At 38.3% G+C, this 23,959-nt stretch overlaps 1 protein-coding gene across 1 annotated transcript; it reads right to left on the bottom strand.

Annotated features, from left to right (window-relative positions):
• Positions 1–1,661: 1,661 nt before the first annotated feature.
• Positions 1,662–3,092, bottom strand: LOC110927840. Its single transcript, XM_022171209.1, has one exon. It carries the CDS (start codon positions 3,090–3,092, stop codon positions 1,662–1,664), a length of 1,431 nt encoding a protein of 476 aa, XP_022026901.1.
• Between the last annotated feature and the right edge of the window lie 20,867 nt (positions 3,093–23,959).

The following is a 23,959-nucleotide window of genomic DNA, read 5'->3' as shown; positions in this document are numbered from 1 at the left end:
ACCACAGATTACATAGAATGGCTACTTTCATTTAGTTTCTAGCTCGCTTATTTATTTATTATTTTTTTCAATGAGATAATGACCAAAAACTCTAACGATCTTAGCTTATAACGGCATCCCTGATACTATTATTGGCGGTTTCAATTTCCCCACTTTCCCTAGATGAGAACCCACTAGTAGACCGACATTTAGGTATAATTAATATCAAAGGAACCCGAAACCGAATCAAGCCTACCCGCGCATCCCAAACTAGACACAAGCACGATTTTTTTATCTCATATTATTATTATTCGAACCCGAACAAAAACCTCAACTTTTCTATCATTTTCCGTTTTTAATTTGCAAACTTCTTATTTTCAAAGAACATTTTCTTATTTTTTCAATTTTTTTTTTTGTATTTTTCGGTTTTTTCATGACACTACTATTTCGGTTTTTTCATGACACTACTACTAGACACACTAACTACTAGTTCCCATCCCCACACTTGAATGTTGCATTGTCCCTAATGCAAGGATGGAAACCTGACTCCTAAAACCTAAAAACAAAAATAAATAAATAAATATACAAGTGTACAAATGGAAGGGACTTAGCTGGTTAATTATCGCCTAAGCTCCAAAACTCTCGTCCAATCCAGCTCGATCGTATAGCATTTCGTTCGCGATCGGCTTTGACTCTGACTAACATGCTTGATAAATGCCCGAAATTTGAATAAACAGCTCCAAAATCACCCGAATGGAGATTGAGTACGGGTGGTACATATTCGAACCTGCATCAACAAAAACAAGCAAAATACCAAAGCAATACCGACTCGAAACACAAAACGACTCAACACTACTAACTTAGACGCATGGTACAAAATAAAAGACTCAAAATTACACCACCGAATTACCATCTTACCTCCTCCCTGCACTTTGCTCGTCCTCAAACAAACTAAGTGCCAAGCCTAACCAAAGTGTGGATGCAAAGGAAAACGGGTCGAAATTTTTGTGAAAATCACATTTTTACGTGTAAAGATTTGCAACCCGTTTCCCCACACTTAAGATGATAATAAACCCAATAACAGCGACTCAGAATACAACAACAACAAAAATTGCAAGCAAACATACCTGAGCGTCGACCCGAACCGAATGGTGATGGCGAAGTGAGTAAATGGATGATGGTGAATGTGGAAAATGGACAAATGGATGAACTAATGTTGGGCTAAACAACCCGTTTCATTTTCTGGTGGGCTCGCGGCCCGCATGGGTGTGCTATGCAAGTGGAGGCGGGCCGCTTCAACTTAAACTCCAGGCACCTTTTTTATAACCCGCGCGGTCCGCATCATATATGTATGAATCGTAGGCGGGCCGCCTGAACAGCAGACAACAGCAACAATACTTGCAGCAAACAGCAGACATGCAGAATTCAAATTTTTATATTCCCAGATTGCCCCTGCACTTGGTTTTTGTCGTTTTTAACGTCAAACAAACCTGTGATGCTGCTCGCGTGATATTCTCGCCCACGTAAAGGTGATGCAACCTGCAAAACACTAGACAAAACACACAAAAGACGCAAAAACACGAAAAAGACGCAAACGACGCTAAACCAACCTAAATAACGACACGACACAAAGTACGACTCAAATATACAAACTCTACAAATAATCACATCTGTTCACAAAATTACGGAGGATCAAATAGGCGGAGCTCACCTCCAAACCAACTCTTACGGGCCTTAGCACTACGATCTCTCGTATCACCCGTATCTCTCCTACATCTCTCAACCTCCTTCAATTCGTCATCAAACGGTGTGAATCTAAACATATCATCTCTATACCTATCCCCACACTGAGCCTTGCTCAGTTTCTCTATCTTGAATTCTAATGTACTCACTCTCTCTTCCAACTCTTCGACTCTCCTATCAGGTGGATCCCCACACTTGGGTTTTAACACCTTTTCTAAGCTCGGCTCACTTACCACCTTATTCTCACCTCTCTCATTCTTCTCACACTCATCTACCGATGCTATCGCCTCAACTCTCTCACTCGACCCTCTCGTATTATTCACGTCAAAGACTACCGACTCCTCACCCGCTCTAAGTGTAATTGTGCCTAAGAAGACATCTATCAATGCTTTAGCCGTGTTCAAGAATGGGCGCCCTAAAATCAACGGAACTCTATCATCGGCCTCCATATCTAGCACTACAAAATCAGCCGGAAACACAAACTTATCCACTTTTACTAACAAATTCTCTACAACCCCTCTAGGATACTTCACTGACTTATCGGCTAACGAGAGGGTCATACGTGTTGACTTCAGATCACCAAGGCCTAGTTTTTCGTAAAATGAATATGGCATCAAATTAATACTAGCACCAAGGTCCGCCAACGCGTGGTTTTTAACATCACCACCGAACAAACAAGGAATCGTGAAAATGCCAGGATCGGTGAGTTTCTCAGGGAGTTTATTTAGGATCACAGCAGAAACCTCTCCACTCAACGGATTACTAGAACTCTCACCTACCTTATCCTTACGCTTAAGAAAATCCTTAAGGAACTTAGCGTACTTAGGCATGGATCTCAAAGCCTCTATGAACGGAAGGTTCACCTTCAGCTGGGTGAACATCTCAAGAAATTTCTCATACTCCCTAGAAAATAACTGCTGCCTAGCACGAGCGGGAAACGGAAGACGAGAAATATCAATCACAGGTGGTGGCGGTCGAACCTTCTTCGGCTGCTTCTCCTCTTTCTTCTCTACTGGTGACTCCTTGGCGTGTGCGGTATTTGCTGGGTCTAGCCTATGTTGCACCTTACCCGGAGTCTCCATCTCGATCTCCTCATCGACTTCCTCCTCTACTTCTTCACCCTCTCTCTCTCTCACAACCTCTCCCAAACTCTTCCCACTACGGATCGTAATTGCTTTAACAGAATGATTCGCGGGATTTGGGAAAGTGTTTCCCGAAAAATGACCCGGTGGGTGTTCCTGTAACTGCTTAGCAAGCCCGCCTACTGTCCTCTGGAGATCGAGGAGGGCGGCCTGCTGATTCTTGAACTGGAGCTCGTTGTTTTTGTTAATTTGCTCCTGATTTTTCATGAATGAATCGCTCCGCGTCATCATCTGAGCAAACATCTCCTCTAACCTACTCGTGCTAACCTCAGGAGCTTTTCCACCACCATGACTCTCCTGAGGCGGTCCTCCACTCGAAAACTGACCACTAGAACCTGACCCACTAAACTGCCCTGAACTAGACTACGTGTAAATACCGGGCCCTCTACTCTGATACTGACCAGATGGAAATCCAGGAGGATTTCCAGACGAACGATAACCACTCGAATTACCACTATCGCGCCAGTTGGAATTCGAATTATTAAACAGATTCGTGGGACCTCTAGACTGACTGGCTAAGTACTCTACCTGCTCAAGAGTGAGCGTGGGGCAATCTATGGTATCGTGCCCTCCTCGACAAACTTCACACCTATCGACTTTCTTCTTTATCTCACTCAACTCCTGCCTCATCTCCTGCCTAATCTCCTCTTTCGCTCTCTCGACTGCAGCAGCTACCGATGAATCCAAGCTAACTTGGTTTACCCCTCGACCGGCCGAGGTGGTACGCACAGGAATGGAAGTCCTGCTGGTAGTGCTGTAGTCCATATCGGAGTGGGCGAAACTCTCAAACAAATCGTTGCACTCTGCAACTGTCTTCTTCCCCATAAGCTGACCTCCTGCTGAGGTGTCGAAACGAGCCCTAATCTCTGGAGTAAGTCCATTGTAGAACTTCTCCACTAACGCCCAATCAGATAGACCATGCTGAGAACAACGGGTGATCAGGGTCTGAAAACGCTCCCAAGCCAGATGATACGGCTCATCTGGCTCCATACGAAATGAGTGAATCTGGTCACGAAGGCGAGATGCCTTGGCTGGCGGAAAATATTTGGCTAAGAATGCATCGCGAAGGCCTGCCCAAGTACGGAAAGTGCCAGCAGGCTGGGAATCGAACCAGACGGCTGCGCGTCCAGCAAGTGAGAACGGAAAAACCTGAAGATACCTAGCATCAAGATTGACACCCTCAATGGAGAAGGTGCTGCAGAGACGAGTGATGCGATTGATATGGGCGGGGGCATCCTCGTCGTCACGACCATGGAACTGGCAGGAATTGGTGATGGCGGTCATAATGTAGGATGGTATCTGCCAAGACCGATCGTTCGGGATCTCAGGAAGGGTGATGGGGGAATTTTGGGGTGAAGATTTTGGTGTAAGATCGAAAAATGGGGTGGACTGAGAAAATGAAGTAGAGCTAGAAGCACGTACCTCAGACGTAGATGACGAGAAGGAAGACTTGAGTGCAAGCGGCAACGGCGGCGGTCCCTGCGAGCGCGTATGGGGCATCCACTGCAAAAACCGAAAACAAACAAGTAAGACGACTCTACTAAATGACTCGACTAACTATAAAAAGACACTAAAATACTTAGACACCTACGACTCAAACAAAGAAACAAAATAGCACGTAATATGTCAAGTAAGTCCAAACAAAGTAATCAGCGCAATCGCCAAGAGTCCCCGGCAACGGCGCCAAAAACTTGATGTGCTGAAAATGGGTCAAATAAAACTAACTAAAATACCCTAATTCTAGACTCTCTAAGCTTTAAATTTATAAACTAAGACTCGACCTAAACCCTAAACACACAATCGGCAAGTGAACCGATCGAATGTAGTAAAGCTAAAGTAAGTCCGAGTATCGAACCCACGAGACTCTGCTGACTACGCTACGACTCTATCTAGACTCGGACTGACACGACATACTAATTTGTTTATTAATTTGGGGGGGGGGTTTCTAAAAATCCTAGATAAAATAATAAAATAATACTAGCAAGCAAAACACGAACACAAGCAAAAGGTCTGATCAGTGAGAATGAAGACTACCTAGGCTAGACGCAGGCTAAACTCAGAATGGATTCATAAATGATAATGATGTGGTGTGAAACCGGGATCTTAAAATTCTCACCTCTAGGGAAAATCTAAGGACCCCTAATCCCTCTCAAGAGCACACTAAGATTCCCGAAAGGTTGTTAAACTACCGGTTTTCTAGATTTCTTGTCTGTCCTCTAGTTTCTTGAAAGTGCTTATGTAAGACGCTCTACTTTGCCGCGCGAACGTCTAAAGCAACTATGGGTTTAATCTTGGCTTGGTAGACAACGGGTGGTTAATTCCTTTTAACTACTCCTAGACCTACCAATATCCTCGAGCCTTTCCGCGACGAGTCTAGCAGCACACTTGATTTTAATTAATTACCGAATATTGTTCCTAAGGTTACTAGTGCACTTTTCACCCTAAAGAATTAATGACCTATTATGTGATATAGACACTCACCTAAGTCAAAAACCCTAATTCAACTCTATTATGTGATAAAGACCGTCACCAAGAATTGAATGGAACAAATAAGCGATAAATAAGAAATCACAAGCATACAAACGCACCAAGACAAACTAACATAGTGTTTACAATGCAAGAAAAATCACAACCACATCAATAATCATATAAAAATCCAATCTTTGTTATGCCATAATCATCGCCTAGGTAGTTTATGAGTTTAGCCAAGAATCATGATCAAACACATAGTATCAAACAATATAAATTCTGAATTCATCGTAAAACAAGTGAAAACAAACGAATAAAGAAGATAACGGGAAGAATAAACCCGAATGCTCCGATCCCGAGTGCTTCCGATCGTTCCGTGATGATTCCAAGCAATCCCAGAGCTTCAAACAGCCTCCAAGATGTCCAATTTTCGTCTAAAGCTCGTGTATGATCGTCCAAAGCCGTCTAATGTTGTTGCCTCTTCTGCCCTCTGACTTCATGTTTTTATAATTGTTCAAAACCCTTTATTCCTCCAAACTTCCGTTCCACTATGCGGCCCAATCTCATAAACAATAATTATCTTTCTGTTCGATGTCTCCAATTAATTATTTCAGCCCATCTATATATTTCGTCCCCCTTCTCAAATAGAATGGGCTTGGCCCACCTGATAACCGCCAATTGTTTCTGATGTTGCCGCCCCACCTTAGCCAATTATGGCTGCCTCTCCTCTAAGCCAATCAAGGATGCCGCCCACTAAAACCAATTAAAGTGCACCCCTCTCAAGTTGTTGTGCAGCCGTTGACCTCTCCAAAATAAGGAATCCTAAATATATCCCCCAACTTTTGTCGTGTGTGTAAATTGACTTGATGGAATTAATTAAGTTTCATCACTTTGGCAACAATAGTCCCTCGACTTTAATGGACTATTTTTAAACAACCCTCATCTTTATTTAATTTAGCCACCCAACAATAGAGATAGTGGCCTTGGGCAACTCACAGAAAATAGCTGCACTTTACTTCGGTCTCCGACGGTCTACTCTACTCAACTAGCTGGTCATTTCCATATTACTCGTTTTCGCTCCATTTACACCAGGACCTACCAAAACACAAACTAATATAATATAACACTAAAAACTAAACAAAACAAATAAAACTTATACAAAATTTATACAATCTACACGGGACAAATATGTATATTTTACCCTACATCATTGTCCACACAGGGACTTATTTTAAAGTAGAAATTACATTCGTACAACTATTAAGGGCTAGTGGTCACGTTTCTTCTTTTTGCCCTTTAGTAGATTCGCCAAGCCTTTGAGAAATCCTCGGTGGCTTTTCTTTTCTTCCTCGAACTCTCTCTCCTCACGATCTAGTCGATGGAGTATTTCTTCCTGTTCAGGAGGAGAGAAACGTGGTTGTGGCGCTTGATGTGGAACTGGAGGTCTGGGAGGTATTGGATACCCATGAGCTGAGTAGTCCGGTGGTCCCATGTTTCCATGTGCTCCGTCAGGGTAGCGCGCATTATATCTTGCCGACACCACATATGGGTCGCGCTCATAGCCGTAGTTGTATTGTGCTTGTGATGGTTCAAACGGGTTGTAAGCCGTCGGACCCGTATAAGCAGGTATGGGTTGGTCATACCCAAATGGCGGCGAATTTCGTGCAGCTGGTGCGGAGTTCGCCTCCTGTATAGGACTTGAAGGTCCTTCCTCTTGTAGCGGCGGATAGTGGCTACTACTAGAATGTCGAGGAGTGCTGAAGTGGATACCCCCTCTTCCTCGTGTAGACATACGAGCATTTGTCCTCCTACGCCTTGGCGGATCAGGTATTACTGGTTGTGCCGGTGGCGGAGGTGGTGGCGTAACTGCCTCAAAGCGTGAATCCTCAGAGGGATCCTGTGGATATCTCGGTTGTTGAGATGTCTGTTGAGGTGGCGTGTAGTACCACTCATGTCCGTCAAACATCGCTTGGAAACTGTCAGGTCCTTGATAGGGCGTTCCATGGAAGGATGACCCATCAGAAACTTCTATCGGATGCGTGGGCGTACCACGCGCAGGTTCAGTTGGATCCTCATCTTCCTCCATGGGATCTTCAGAAAAGTGGTCTTGTGGACCAAGCGGAACAAAACCTGAAGGTTCCTGTATGTAGTCAGCCGGATTAAACTGACCTATGTAGTAGGGAGTAGGGTCGTCATAATTCCGGTGCGAAACCGAACGTTGTAGAGGTATGAAGGAAGGTTGTGGGTTGTTGGGATCATTTTCTGAATTTGGCCCAAAGGAGTGCCGGTAGGATAGCGTCGAGCTGTGCGAAGTGGAATGCCTCGCGGGTTCGTAAAGATCTCTTCGTCGTTGTGGCTCTTCGCTCCGTGTCATCGAAGGATGTCTTGTACCAGATGGTCCAGCTTCGTTATCGTGATGTGTCACGACTTCTCCTCGGCCTCTTCTTCCCCTTCCTCTTCCTCGGAATATAACAGGTGGCATTTTCCTGCTCCAAAACTTATTAAAAATCGAATCGAAAATAAAGACAAAAAGGAGTAATAATCCGAATTTGTCCTAAGTTCTTGTCTAGACTCAAGTATGTGCAATTGTGTCATTGAGATTAAACACAATAGGATAGTGTTTAATTCACTCAATGTTGGCTCTGATACCAAACTGTCACACCCCGATTTCCACGTGTCTCACCGGTGGGCCCGGTGGGGGATTACCGTGACGATGTTGGCAACAAAATAGTCAAACCACACAATTATATAATGCACAGCGGAAGCATAAGATAAATATATATAAACTTCAACCTCTGATTGAAATATCAAATGTATTACAGGGGTTGAATATATCCACAGTGGATCGTAAATAAACATAAAGTATTTGTTCCATCAGATACTGCAATCAAGCTTGCGAGACTTATCACGACGCTAGGGAGCTAATACCAGCCAATTTTCGTTTAGGTACCTGCACTTAATCTTTTTGGGGAAAATACGTCAGTTTACACTGGTAAATACATTCAACTGACACATTTGAAAATGTTTATTAAAATTGATTTGAATGCACAGGGCACAAACTCTTTTATAACTTGGGAAAATTATAATAAAATCTTGTGAACGTTTTACATGTTCTTTTATGCGTTCAGTAGCCCGGGTCGTGCCGGGTTAAAGATTTATAGACACACCACGTTTGCGTAAAACCGTAGTATAAAAACCAACGGCTACGTCTTTTAATTTTAATGTCGACACTTTATACCGGGTGTACGCCTACACCGGGATGTCGATGGTCGTGGCCATTTCGTAAAATGATGCCAAGGATATCCGGGACAACGGTCATTAAACCCCCCAAAGGCTTATAAGCAACAAAACTGTTTAAATGAGCCGATCATATTATTTAATTAACCACCTAAGCGATGGAAGAATATAATGCTCAATCAAGCGGTATTAATATACCGTAACCCAAGCCCATATAGGGGAAATAAGTTAAAGTATTTACCTTTGCAAGTATATTTCCTTAATTTGGATTAAATCACCGATAGCTTTTACTGGGGCTCCTAATCTGGAACGAAGGTTTTAATTAACCTCTTAGAATCCTAACGGGTCGTTATAATGGCCGTAGCCTAGACCGGTTGGTTCCGATATATATAGATATGGTTTAATCGCGCGAAGAGGCGAAAACCGAGAATGGAGTGTGATTCCGTCCCAACAAGTTCAGAGACTTGTTTTATATGGGTTAATGGTTCACACTCTGGATTTTGGGGTTCAAATAATATTATTTGACCCGTATCGGCTAAATTATGAAAACTAGTTTCATAAGCCGAACCGTGCGCGCAATAGGCGAAACGGTTAACCATGAGAGTCGTATGCTTATTTCCTAAGTCAATATGCCTTAAATGGGTTGTGGTATCAGTAGGATACCTTCCGTGACGCCCGTAACGAGTTTAAGTTAATATTATGCCCCGTAGGGGCTTTTCGGTCATTTTAAAGACTTTAAAAAGGGCTTTTCGAGTTCTACAGGAAATCTGAGTTTCCCGAACAGCTTATAAAGCTTAAAATACTTTATTTATTATTTAAAACCAGTAGCAACTGGAATCGGGTCAAAAGACCTTGTAGAACTCATGTTTTGGCCGGAAAGGGCATATTCGGTATTTACCGAACCGTAGCCATAACCGCAGGTTATGAGCGAGGTAAAATTTATTAAAAATCTTTAAAATTCCCAAAATATTATTTTAATACAGTGGGTAAAAGTTTTGGTGACGAAATCTTGGTTTAGATAGGTGTTATGCTAATTGCGCCGTTTATTACAAAAGTTTATTTAGATTGCGCTAATTAGCATAACTCTCATTCTAGACCTCGGATTGACGTGAAACTTTAAGGACATGCTTATAATTTAATAAGCAAGGTTTTGGTCCGTTCACGTGTCCGAAATACTCGTTTTTATTTTAAAAGGCCGTTACGGTCAACTTTTAGGCGAATGACGGAAATGCGCAAACGACTCGGATAACTCATGAACCGACCACAGGGGTTTATACCAACATGTGACCTGGTCCTAAGAGAGTCCTAAGGTATATTTATACCTCACTAAAACGGGTCAGAACTGAAGTCAAAGCAAAAGTCAAACTTTTGCGACATTCGGCTCCGAACCGGTTCAATATAGCAAATGATCGATTCAAACGAGCGCAAACAAGTTTATATACTTATTATCATATTTTATAAGTGTCAAAACAGGTTTCATAACATATACATTACAGATTATGCATAAATCGCTAAAATAGCTTTCTGTTGACTTTTTAACCGCACGTTTGACTCGATATTTGACATAGTTAGAGTGGTGATCAGGGGGAACCTTTTTAGAGGTTTATTACCCACATAAATACCAACTCATAACCACTTTTGATTCGTCATAAGACTGAACCATCACTGAGCTATTTTAAAGTCAAACCGTATTTACGACGGTTTGGTTCTTAGCCATTTACTAAGGAAATGTGAAACCACAAAGGGTTAGATCACTTACAGAAGTTGTGTTCTTGCTTATAGAGCAGAGAAAAGGACTTGAGAGCTCTTGCAATGATCAGAGATGTGTGTTTTTGATGTTGTGAATGTTATGTGCATAAGGTGGCTATTTATAGCCAATGCCAAGCAACTATGATCATTGCAAACACTCACAATAGTCCAGAGGTGATGGGTAGGTGTCCCTGAGAGCTATGGGTCGAGTGTAGGGTGCCCATGCCTCATTGATTGAGGTTTGATCGTTCAAAGACTCCAAAAGGCAAGTAACTACAACAATTCTGCATCTGGGCACTTTACGCGACCCGCATGGGAGTTCCCATGCACTATAACGCGGGTCGCCTGAGTTTAAGAAATCAGACGCATATTTTAGGAGGCTCGCGGCCCGCCTCAACTTAACCATAACCTTCACGCGGGTCGCGAGAGGTTAAGATTTAAGAAATTTTAAATCTTTCGTCATGATTGCGAAATCCTGGTAATTAATAACGAAATCTTTCGTAATGATTTACCTGACCTTTCGGGTTTGAAGGGGTAACTTTGCGGTTTGGCCCTCGGTTATTTACCGATAGGGGCCTCGTGTTATTTACCCGCATTATAAAGTCCCCGGTTTATTTATTAATTATTCAGAAAGTCTTAACTTTCATTATTGACGCTTTTAATCCTTCTCATACGAATTCGAGTATAACTCTTTCGTTTTAAAACGGAACTTCGCGGAATTTGTACAGTATGTTCTAGTGAGCGTATAATACTGTTACGAAGCCTTGGGAACGTTAAAGGGTCACTCAGAGGTATAATTAAACATGTTGACACAGTTAACCCCTGTAGCTCGTAATCTCTCACTTTCTTCCGCGTTTCGCTTACGTATGATTTATGATTTATTCGTTTGAAGGTACAAGCATTTATTTAGGGTTACTATACAGTATATTTACCCTTGTTGACATTTATAACCCTCGAATTTATATACTTTCAAGGTTTGTCAAAATTAGTCCTTTATTTATTATAGATGCCACGTATAAACAAATGACACGTGTTAACACATCATTGGACACAAAAATTCGGGGTGTTACAACCTGTAACGCTTCGAATTTTGTACTTTATTTATTTAGAAAGTGTAATCGTATTTCTATTTATGGAAACTTGTATTCGTATCATGTTTGTATTCCATTTTCAATTTTGTAATTCGAGACTTTGACCATAATGTAATTCATACATTATACATACATGTCATACTTACAATCAAACATTACATACAAGTTTTCTTGCAAACCGGCACTCGTTATACATGAAACACTCATACATACATTCACGGTACACGAATTATACATACATACGCTTTCCATACTTAAAAACATGTGAAATTATGAAGTTTTGGCATAAAATGAGGAACATATAAAGTTCAGGGACTAAAATGCAATAAAACAAAAATCTGCCAAATGAGGTGTAGCGCGACGCAAAGCCTAACCCCATTCACCGTGGCGGCACGCCAAACCCCCTTATCCGCAGAAGGTTGTTTCCTTTGAGCTGGTGGCCAATTTCCCTCACCTTTCTTCTTCCCCAATCACCATTCAACCTCCTTTAACACAAAACCTTACCTCATCTCTATATAAACAAGCCTCCATCTTTTCACTTTTCCAACTCACTTATTCTCTCAAATTCGTTGCAAACACAAGAACAAGGCAGAATACTCTAAGTCCTAAAGTGAGTTCAAACTCACTTTTCTTCACCATTTATTCCTCTTGAAATCTTGGAACACCTCTAGGAGTATTTCCACAAGTTTACCATGGTAAACTAAGGTGGAACATCACCATTTTGAGGTCCAAACTTTCTGTTTTGGAAGTTATGTTTCAAGGATAGGCTCGATCGAAGCTAATGATAAGTATAACACAAAATGTAATTAACCCAAGTTCAATGTATCAAGCAATCACGTGTACAAGTATGTTGTAGGAATGTTTGTGCATTTATGTTTAAAGTTTATGTGTAAGTTTTGTAAGTAAACATGTTACACCATAAAAAGTGGTAAACGTAAAGAGGAGATTCGAGTATACTAACTTTGATTGCGTTGCGATTTCTTGTAAGAATGTACGAGTAAAGATTGGGAAACCAAGAGGATAAACAAAAGTGATTAACCTAGATATGGAATACGTGTATGAACTCGTTAAATAAGATTCCGAATATTAAGGTTTACGAGTGGATTCATTGGATTTATAATTTATTATTAATCCTTTTAAATTAACAAAAGACATTATAATTAATTTGTTAATTATTTTGGAATTTATTATAAAGGAGAAAAGAAATATTTGTTTTATAAATTTATGGTTTATTAAGATTTTTAAAAGAAAAGAATTTGAATAAAACTTGTTTAATTAATAGTGGATTTAAAGATTATAAAGGTTTTAAAAGAATAGGAATTATAAGATTTCTATTTTGAAACAAAAGTATATGCTTGGTTTTAATTTTGTTATAGAGTAAATTACAAAAATCGTCCTTTATGTTTGTTTCAGATAGCAAATTATGTCCTTTATCTTTAAAATTGACATAATTCATACTTCATGTTTACAAAACCATACATAATATGTCCTTTAATCCTAACTCAGTTAACTTTTAATGTTTAACCAGGGTAGAGTGGTAATTTTACTCATTTATTAAAATATATTTAATAAATAAAACAAAAAAGAATTTTAAAAAATAAAATAAATCAACCCTCTCTCTCTAACTCTCTTTCTCTCTTAACTTTCTCTCCCTAAGAACCTGTAAAACAGATAACCACCATCTCTGTCAAATGTAGATCTCAAAATGCAATTAATAATCCCATCTCTTATTCTTATTTCAAATTCAATCCCAAATTCAATTTTTATTGTAAGCCCAATGGGATAGAGAGTGGTCAGCGTAAGACCAAATGCCATTTTTTTGGGTGAATTGAAGAGTGTATCTTCTATTGTTGTATGCTCAGATGGGCTAGAAAGGGGGTTAGTTTGGTAAGAAATATATACAAGATAAAGATGACACAAATCAGATGACATTACTTGCAAAAACAAGGAAAATTTTACGACCAAAATTTGATAAACGTCCTACATTAACTACGAACTTGAGCTTGATTCTTGATCTTTATGTCGAGTCAGGTTCTATGGTTTGTGACCCTAGGGGTTTGGGGTTGAATGGTGGGAAATAGGGGTTTGGATCTAGAGGTCGCTGGCGGTGAGGGATGAAGTGGGGGTGTTGGACGGTTTTCGGTAGTTGCAGGCGAGGTGGTTATGAAGTTAAAGGTGAAGGTACGGTGGTATGGTGGAACAGAGAGGGGGAAAGTAGAATGGTGGTGGTGGGTGAAGGATGAGAGAGAGAGAGAGAGAGAGAGAGAGAGAGAGAAGAAGAGGGAGATATGAAATATATTGTATATAAAATTTTAAATTTGATTTTCTTGATTTATTAGAATACAAATAAATAGGTAAAAGACTAATTTGACCTCTAATGGGGTCTACTTGATTAGATTTAACCAAAAAATTAACTAAGCCAGGGCTAAAGGACGTAACGTGCATGGGTTTGCAAACATCGAGTACATTTTTTGTATTTTTTGAAGGTAAAGGGCATAACTTGCAATCCGGTGTCAACATAAAGGACGATTTTTGTTAGTTACTCTTTGTTATACACTAACTGATTCAGTACATATTCTGTTAAAACAAGGATTCAACAAAAAAAATGTTCAGCGATTCTATAGGGACGGGACTCGAACCCGCGCCCTTTGCGTATCCAACGGCAGTAACAACCACTCTGCCAAGTTGGCAGATGAGGTTTATCTCAGATCTTATTTCATTTATACACGAGTTACCAGTCATCTTCTTCCTTTTTCATAAAACATATACGTAAACATATTGTTTTTAAGTTCTCACTAATTACACCCCCCCCCCCTCAATACTTAACTGAACTAACTTAATTAATTAACTAGGTTAACTCCAATAAGCTTAAACTAACTTGAAATCTAACGGGACTAACTAGATTGTTTATATAATAAAAAATAACACTTTTAAATTGTAAAAATTAATTAACGTAATTATTAACCAATAATTTATTAGGCATCCATATTTATAACGAATTAAAATTTAGGATAAAAGTTCTTTCAACGGTTAAACAGTTCGCGAACTTTCGAGTTTCAAGGATTAGGATTCGTCTTTCATTATTTCAAGAGTTTTAATTAGTTTGACGATTATCAAGTGTCGATAAAGAGTCAAGAACCCATGAATAATTTTTCGTTCAAAAGATGTATTGTTCACAGGTTTCACGTATTGCAAGATTAGCACAAAGTTTCCAAGAATTACGAGTATGCATCGAATGTTTCACGATTTTGAATGTATGAGCATGTATAATGTACGTATCACACGAAACTAGAGGAATACAAGTTTTATTTATGAATCAAGTCTCTGATTTACAACGATTACAAATGGTGAGACTTGTGTTTTGGTAAATGTGTGAAACATGGAAGCCTTGTCTATCCAAACTCATTCGGGATGGGAACACGAGTTTGGAGCGAGCCAAAGGAAAGAGAGTAGACCAGAAACACATCGGAAGATTGAGAGAGGATTTAGGTAATGAGATATAAAAACACAGGATTAGGGAAAATTGTGGGAGTTAGTTTGGGAGAGTTCGATGAAATGGTTAAAGAAGCTATTCAGGAAGAAGGCAAAAATGTGGTGGAATCATGAATTTTCTTTCCTTGAACGTTAGAGGTAACGGGGGAGGTGAAAAGGAAGGGTGGGCGTGTAACATTAAGAACAAAAGCAACATCAGCTTCATGGAGCTTCAGGACGATACAATTTGTCAGGTATGATTTAATTAACTTTTGGGGAAACAGGGAGTTTGTGTGAGACTCAATGGGCTCGGTTGGGCAGTCAGGAGGCCTGGTTTGTCTTTAGGATCCGGGGATTTTCGAGCACTATGGGTCGGTTAAAAAAAAGAGGTTCTATGTCAATTAAAGGGAAAAAAGGTAGTGGGGAAGAAATCAATATTTTAAATGTGTATGTTCCGCAAGAGGTTAATGCTAAAAAATTGCTTTGGGATGAAATCGAAACGAAAATCGATAGTTTTCAAGGGTTGAAGGTTGTTGATGGGAGACTTTAACGCGGTGAGATTCCCTGAAGAAAGGAAGAACTCCGCGTTCAAAGCTACATGTGCTCGAAATTTTAATTCTTTTATACATAATCTTGATCTTTTGGAGTATAGCATGACAGACAAACAGTTTACTTGTGTTCGGAATAACGGAAGGAAACTAAGTAAGATAGACAGGATGCTCGTATGTCCTAACTTTTTCAACAAGTGGCCGGTTGCGTGTCTTAGAGCTCTTCCGTGCTTCTTTTTGGACCATAGCCCGCCTTTTCTTATGACTGCGATCTCGAACTTTGGTCCTCGACCATTTAGAGTTTTCAATTCTTGGATCGGGAAACAAGGTTACAAGAAGCGGGTAAAGAAGCGATTGAGAGTTTTAGCGAATCGGGGTCAGCTAACATTGTCTTAACAAAAAAGTTGGTGCATATAAGGAACAAAATTAAGAAATGGAAGGACGATATGGTTAAACGGGAAAGGGAAGAAGAAAATAATAGTAGATTGGAAATTGAAAAGCTGGAAGAAGAGATAGAAAGTGAGGGTGTTTCGGAAGAAAATGAATGGGCTCTCATGGAATATAAGAAAATCATAAACGGATTGGATATAAAGAAAAACATGGATCTTAAGCAGAGATCTAGGATTCGATGGGCGATTGACGGGGATGAGAAATCTAAGTTCTTCCATGGTTTGATCGATAATAAAAGGGCTAAGAATTCCATTTTTGGTTTAAACATGGGGGGGTGGGAAACCAAACCATCTTTAATTAAGAAGGAGGTTTTGGGGTTTTTTAGAAATCGTTTTACTGAATTAATCCCTAATAGGCCCGGCCTGTTTCATTCCAATTTTAAGAAGTTTTTGAGGATCATAAAGTCATTTTGATCTCTCATTTCTCTAACCGCGAGGTTAAAGAGGTTGTTTTCGAGTGTGGGGGCGTCAAGGCACCGGGCCTAATGGGTTTAATATGATATTTATTAAAAACTTTTGGAATTTTTTTGAAAACAATTTTTTAAATGTCTTGAATCAGTTTCACAACGAAGGAAAAATTAACATCGGAAGTAGCTCGTCTTTTATAACTCTTATTCCTAAAATCAAAGATCCGGTGGAGCTCACCGTCTCATTAATCTTGTGGGAAACATTAGTAAAGTGATCTCTAAGGTCCTAGCTAATAGGCTCAAGATAGTTTTTGATGAGGTTATTTCGGACACCCAGTCAGCTTTTATGAAAGGGAAGCTTATTTTGGACGGGCCTTTGGTGGTTAATGAGCTCATCTCTTGGAGTAAAAAGAACAAGAAACAAGCTTTTATCCTCAAGATCGACTTTGAAAAGGCTTATGATAATGTAAATTGGAAGTTCGTGACAGGCTCTCTAAATCATATGGGTTTCCCGCAAAAGTGGTGCTCGTGGATACAAGGGGTGTTATCTTTGGCTAGATCTTCGGTTTTGTGGAACGAGGAACCCACTTTCGAATTTCAGTGTGGGAAAGGAATGCGTCAAGGTGACCCTCTATCTCTTTTTTATTTTTAATTATTATTGAAAACTTGTCTTATATGTTGGATGCAGCGAAGAAAGTGGGAGCAGTTCAGGGTATTCAAACTCCAAACGATGGGCCAAATATTTCTCACGTGTTGTACGCGAATGATGCCATCATTATGGGGAAGTAGGATGAAGAGGTCATAGCTAATGTCGTAAGGATTCTCCTGATCTTCCATCTATGCTCAGTGCTAAAAATTAATCTTGCAAAATCAAATTTATATGGTATTGGAGTGGATGCTTCGGAGGTGAAAGACAAAGCAAGGATGGTGGGATGTAAGGCGGGGATCCCTCCTTTCAAATATCTTAGGTTGATGGTAGGAGCGAACATGAATAGAATAAACAGTTGGAAGCTGATATATGATGTGCTGGAAGGTAGATTGTCGAAGGCAAACATTCTCTCTATTGGTCGGAGGATAACGTTAATAAAACATGTTCTCGAAAGTCTTCTTATTTGTTATTTCTCGATCTGTAAGGCCCCTAAAAAAGTCATAAACGATTTGGAAAAGGTTATTAGAAGATTCTTATGGAGGGGCTCAGAAGACAATAATAAAATGCATTGGGTGGCGTGGGAAAAGGTGACGAAAACAAAAGAGGATGGAGGTCTTGGGGTGAGCAGTCTTTTTAACACCAATATAGCGCTTTTATCGAAATGGGCGTGGCGTTATAAGACGGATAAAAATCAATTATGGGTTAAGATGGTGGAAGCTATTCATTCGAGTAGGAAAAGTTGGGATTTCATTCCGGTTAAAGAGAATTCTAATGGGGTGTAGAAGAACATTGTTAAAACTATAGCTAGAACTGTCATTGAAGACACTTCACTAAGGAATTTTTTTAAAGGAGAAGTGGAGAACAGGCGTGATATCTATTTTTCGATCGATCCTTGGTTACACAATGAAGCGCTTAAAGATATTTATCTGAATTTGTTTAAATTAGAAATTGTAAAGAAATGTGTTGTTGTAGATCGGGTGTCGGCTAATCCTAACAGAGGAGAGCTAAACTGGAATTTGTCTCGAGGTTTTCGGTCTTTCCTGGATATTTCTGAGGCTAATTGGCTTCTTAGCGACTTGGACCCGGTTAGGCTTTCCTATCAGCAGGATCGGTGGAAATGGATTGGCTGAGAGGAGGGGTTAGTAATAACTACGACTATATAATGAAATGGAACAAGAAAGTGCCTTTGAAGTGTAATATTCTAGTGTGGAGAGGTGAGATGGGGTGCATTCCGACTGTGGATTCTCTTAAGGGGAGAAATATTGCAATCGAAGATGATTTTTGCGGCCACTGCAGCTCCAGCGTGGAGACTGCTAGACATTTATTTTGTTTTTGTTATTTTGCAACCCGGATTTGGCTGTTCGTTTCCAGTTGGTGTAGAGTGGCGTCGTTCATCTCGGTTTCGGTCAGAGAGCTATTGGAGTCGCCTAAATCGGTGGGTTTATCGGGGGGGGGGGGGTGCAAAATAGGCATTTGAAAGCATAATCAAAGTGGGGTGTTGGTGCATTTGGCGGGCTAGAAATAAACTCAAGTTTGAAAGAAAGCCTGCTCGGGTGGAAGACATCATCAAGGATTTGAAGTTAACGAGTTTTCTTTGGTTCAGTAAGAGAGTTAAGAATACAGCCGTTTCATGGAACGATTGGGTTAATTTTGTAAATATGTAATTTTGGTTTTGTTAGGCCGCCCCGTTTTATGGGTTGGTGTTTGTTAATGAAGTTCATGTTTCAAAAAAAAAATGTTTTGTGTTTTTACATCGTTTTTCTTCTCAAGCATAAAGAAACATCAATGCGTAAGGAAAGTATAAGAAACATTTTCAAAGCTAAACATATAAGGTGTGTGACCGATGCGGTGTGATTTAATATAGACGCTTGCTTATTAACAGTTCAATCCAGTCGGTAACCAATTTAATGAGTTTGCCATTCAAACCGAATCATTAACATTTAGTAATAAACCTACACTTATTACGTGCAGTAAAATAATTACCAACATTTACATGTTATTTAAACTGTTTATTTGCTTAATAATATAAATAATTTGGTTATTACATATTCTGTCTTTCTTTCAATTTTATATATTAGACTTAAATGCCTTGTTGGTCCCTGTGATTTGCAAAAATTGCAGACTTAGTCCCAAAGCTTCACTAATTACACATTTGGTCCCAGTACTTGCAAAAAATAAACTTGTTTGGTCCTTTGCCCTAACATCAGTTAGATTTCTCAGTTAACACACCCCATGTGCATGTCACGTGAGAGTAATCTTGTGTGAATTTACTTATTTACCCTTGAAGATAAAAAAAAGAATATAAACTATTATATTATAAAAACCTTTTGGGTCCCACTCCTCATCCCCTCTTCTTCTTCAATCCAGCAACCACCACCCATCATCCTTCACAACCATTCTCCGGGGACCTTCTGAACAGACCAGCCAAGAACTCAGGCCACCACCAAACCTATAAACCAGCAACCACCACATCATCTTCAACCTATTGTCCATTAACAGACTTTAAGAAACAAAGATCTTGACCACATAGATACATAGTCGCACGATCCCTCCATAGACTTCATGCCCAAAAAACAGAGAACACCAAGAAATCAAACACGCCTTTCGGGTTAAACACAAACCAAGCACATTCTAAACAAATAATTAAATCAAACTAGACTTCTAGTCAATCTTTTCCATCAACCAGTTTAGGAGAGGGGATTCACCAATAGCTTCCAAGACTTTGTCAGAATCGAGGCTATTTGGGGCTTTTGGGAGGTACACATAACACCAATCAAAGCTCCAGAATATGTGTTTGGGAAATGGTATTGTTATCGCATATCTCCATTTCATCCTCCTGATTATGAGAGGCATTTTCAACACCCAACTTAGGGATACGCGCAATTTTCACCTTGCAAATTAGGAAATGGTGGTTGTTGTTGGATGAGGCAGGGGTGACGACGATGTGGTGATTGTGGGGTTAGGCAGGGGCTGTGACGTGGTGGTTGTGGGGTGAGGCAGGGGTTGTATTGGTGGTGGTTCTGAGGTGAGGAAGGGGCGACGGTGGTTGTGGTTACGGGGTGAGGAATGGGCCTAAAAGGTTTTTATAATATAATAATTTATATTACTATTTATCTTCAAGGGTAAATAAGTAAATTCACACAAGATTACTTTCACGTGTCATGCACATGGGGCGTGTTCACTGAGAAATCTAAGATGCTGTTTGTTTTTTAAGAGGTAAAATGTCTGCAGTCTGCGAACCAAATCTACAAACCTCTATAGAAGAAGAGGTGGACCAAACCTCTGCAGTCTGTAAGAAGAATTTTGTTTGTTTTTTAATGTACGTGGACTTCTAAAATAAACCGGTGGTGGTGTACAGAAGGTGGTGGTGTTGGACGGTGACGGTGGTAGACAGTTGTGGTGGGTGGTGGACGGTGGTGGTAGTGACGGACGGTGGTTGTGATGGACGGTGGTAGTGGTAGTGATGAATGGTGGTGGTGGGTGGTGGTGTTTAACCCTCTGCAGACCTTAAAAGATCTTAGAAGTGGTTGGGCTAAGTCTGCACCAAGAAGAGCTCGCGCATACATTTTTTTAATGAACCGTCTTCGGAAAAACAAACAGTCTGCGCATCGCAATGTCTACGCGTGGTCTGCGCGACACAGACAGAGAAGCCTGCGCAGAGCTTTTCAGAAAAAACAAACAGCATCTAACTGATGTTAGGGCAAATGACCAAGTAAGCTTACTTTTTACAAGTATTGAGACCAAGTGTATAATTAGTGAGGCCTTGAGACCAAGTCTGCAATTTTTGTAGAGGCATTTAACTCTTTTATATTATTACTAGGTTATAGCCCCGTGTATTACACGGGTTAAATAAATGAATTTTATATACTAAATAATAAAACAATATATTTTTAAAAACCTCTTTTATTGCATGGTTGAATAAATGTAATTTTATATATTAATTATAAAAAGTTATATCTATAGGAACTATATTGTACGGATTGAATAAATACAATTTTATATGCCAAATAATAAAAAAAGTTATATCTTTAAACCCACGAGTATTACACGAGTTGAATAAAGTAATATTGTTTGCCAAATAATAAAAAAAAAGTAATATCTTTAAAAACCCTCGTGTATTACACGGCTTGAATAGTATGATTTTATATACCAAATAATAAGAAAATTATATTTAAAAAAAAACTGATGGATATACTCCATACGCGATAGATATGGTGATTGCGGAGATGATTATTCAAAAGAAGATATAGTGGTCAAACATGTTATTCAAGAAGCAAATAAGCAACCATTTTAGTGATAAAATATAAATTATATTTAAGAACCCGTAATAAATCTAATTTAAAAAAATTAAGACTTTGCTATTATTAGTAAAGTCAATGATTATATATTTGTAATTTTGTTTGGTATTATTTTATTAAAAAGTGCATATTATACATATAATTATATTATGTCTTAAGTTATTGATGTCATCCAAAATATTTTTTTGATTTTATGTCTAGCATTATATATACAATGGTAAAAGTTTAAAGTTTATTAGAGATAATTACATCATTTAAAATAAAAGGAGTGAATTTGTATATGTCATCTTAAAATTTAATGGGAATTTACCATTTTTTACATATGAAATGCTTTATTTAGTAATATAGATACTCCTACTAAATATTATTTTATTTAACTCTTCTACTTAACTATAGATAATTATGCTTTAATTTAAATTTAATGTAAACTTCTCATTTATAATATTATTTATTTGATTTTCTATATCATAAAAGGACACATGGCGTTTTATTAGATGATCTCAATTATTATTTTTCACCTAAATAAATATATATTATAACTATTATTTGATATATATAACTAATATTTTTAATACTTAATGATAAATTAATAATATAAATAGATAGATAGATGAAGTATGAATTTTTTATGTATTCATTTGTTGTATGTTGATTAATATAGTATCTTTTAAGCCGTATTCACATATAAATATATTAGTTATTAATATTAATAATAATATTATTAATATTATAATTATCCATAAGACATGGGCTCATATAATGACAAGTGTCCTCTAAATGGTTTCTTTAATTATATAGTACTAGCGGTAAGACCCGTTTGCAAACACGGGTCGTTTCTTAGAAAACCATGCATAGCCCATATTGACACAGAGTAAAAAAAATAATTAATGCAGACTTATAAAAGAGATATACACTAATGGTCAATAGGTTTATTCAACAGCAATTCCATTATGTTGATAGCAAACTATTGTTGTCTATTAACTGTTAAAAACTTCAGTTGCTTTCCAACAGACTTTCCTAAAAAATGTTATCCATTATCTCCAACAGAGCTTACCAGATGGATAGCTTAAAGTGAAACTACTGTTCTCAAAACCATCTGAGATACTATATTTTATTAACTTTATATCGAAGACAATTCTTGCAATAAGAATGAGAAATATCCGGTACTTGTAATTTAAATTCAAATAAAGTTAAAACCAATTTTTGCAAATAAAGTTGACCAATTCCATTGATGATTGCTTAAAGTAAAACTACTGTTTTAAAAACTCTTTTTGACCAAAGTCAAACCACTGTTGGCAAAACTATGATTCTTAGTGGTTCAAAATCTGTTTCACTTTTGGTCAACATCTGTTTATCTGTTGGTCAACATCTGTTTGATTTTTGGTTAACAATTGTTTGACTTTTGGTAAACATCTGTTAGACTTTTGGTCAACATCTCATTTAGAATTCAACAGATAGTAAAAAAATAATTAGTGCAGACTTATAAAATTGATATACACTAATGGTCAATAGATTTATTCAACAGCAATTCCATTATGTTGATAGCAAACTACTGTTATCTACTAACTTTTAAAAACTTTTGTTGCTTTACAACATACTTTAATAAGAACTGTCATCCATTATCTCCAACAGAGCTTACCAGATGGATAGATAGGACATATACATATGAGTATTTCCATTATCTCCAACAGAGCTTGCCAGATGGATAGATAAACAGATATTGATAGAACATATACATATGTGTAGATATTATACCAAAACGTGTTATCTATTATAGCTAAAAGACATCTATTATAGGTAAAAGACAACTATAGACATGCATCATCAGGTCATATATAACATACATATGAGTATTTCCATTGTACTATCCACAAAAAAGTAGCACCCACCCATTGACAATGAAACTTGTTTATAGACATAACTACATATAGAACATGTCTAAGAAGCAAAATTAGTACCAACAACAAACCAAATGTACAACCACAAACAATCATGACAGGAAACTAAGAGGACTTTATCTTTGTCACGATATGCACAACTTTTTTTAACTTCAACAATTGAGTAGACTTGTGAAACTCTAATGAAAGTTCATCACCAAAAGCAATATTGCAAGATCTCTGATAAGAAGACCATCCAACAACAACATAGTTGAATCCATTATTGGTTTTTTGAGATGTTGTAAATAGTTCCTGGACTTCACATTTAAGATTCTGGATCTTGATAAGCTTAGGATTATCAGTATGCAGATCCAACGCAGAAGATACATCTGATGGCAGTTGCTAAAAAATAGAAAATTGAACCGTGAATTTTATAAATATTGATATATAACTGAAGTTATTGAAATAACGAAACAAAGCAATGACTGCAGAAGCTTACAAGTCTGTATTCAGCATGTGTGGTGAAGTGTAAGACTGATTCTGAAGTGGATGATACTAAATGAACCTTTCGAACTTTACATGGTCTATCAACACTTGAAGAAGCAGAAATATCACGAACAGGAAAATCTTTAGACTGTAGTTTACAATCGTTAACATCATCAGCTATTTTTACAGAATGATCTTCAGGCTACAACAAAATTTAAAAAAAATATATTCTTATACTTATAATACAATAAAATATATGCGTAGAAAATTATAAATTTACAGCATTTTTAACATCTGACTCATCAACCAGACACGCAATCTTTGAATCAAATAGCCCATCATCAGCAAACTATATTTATAAAAA

This window comes from Helianthus annuus, chromosome 1, assembly GCF_002127325.2.
Source record: "Helianthus annuus cultivar XRQ/B chromosome 1, HanXRQr2.0-SUNRISE, whole genome shotgun sequence".
In the NCBI taxonomy this organism is placed as follows: Eukaryota; Viridiplantae; Streptophyta; class Magnoliopsida; order Asterales; family Asteraceae; genus Helianthus; species Helianthus annuus.
Note: the sequence above shows the minus strand (reverse complement) of the source record. Positions and strands in the feature narration are given on the sequence as shown.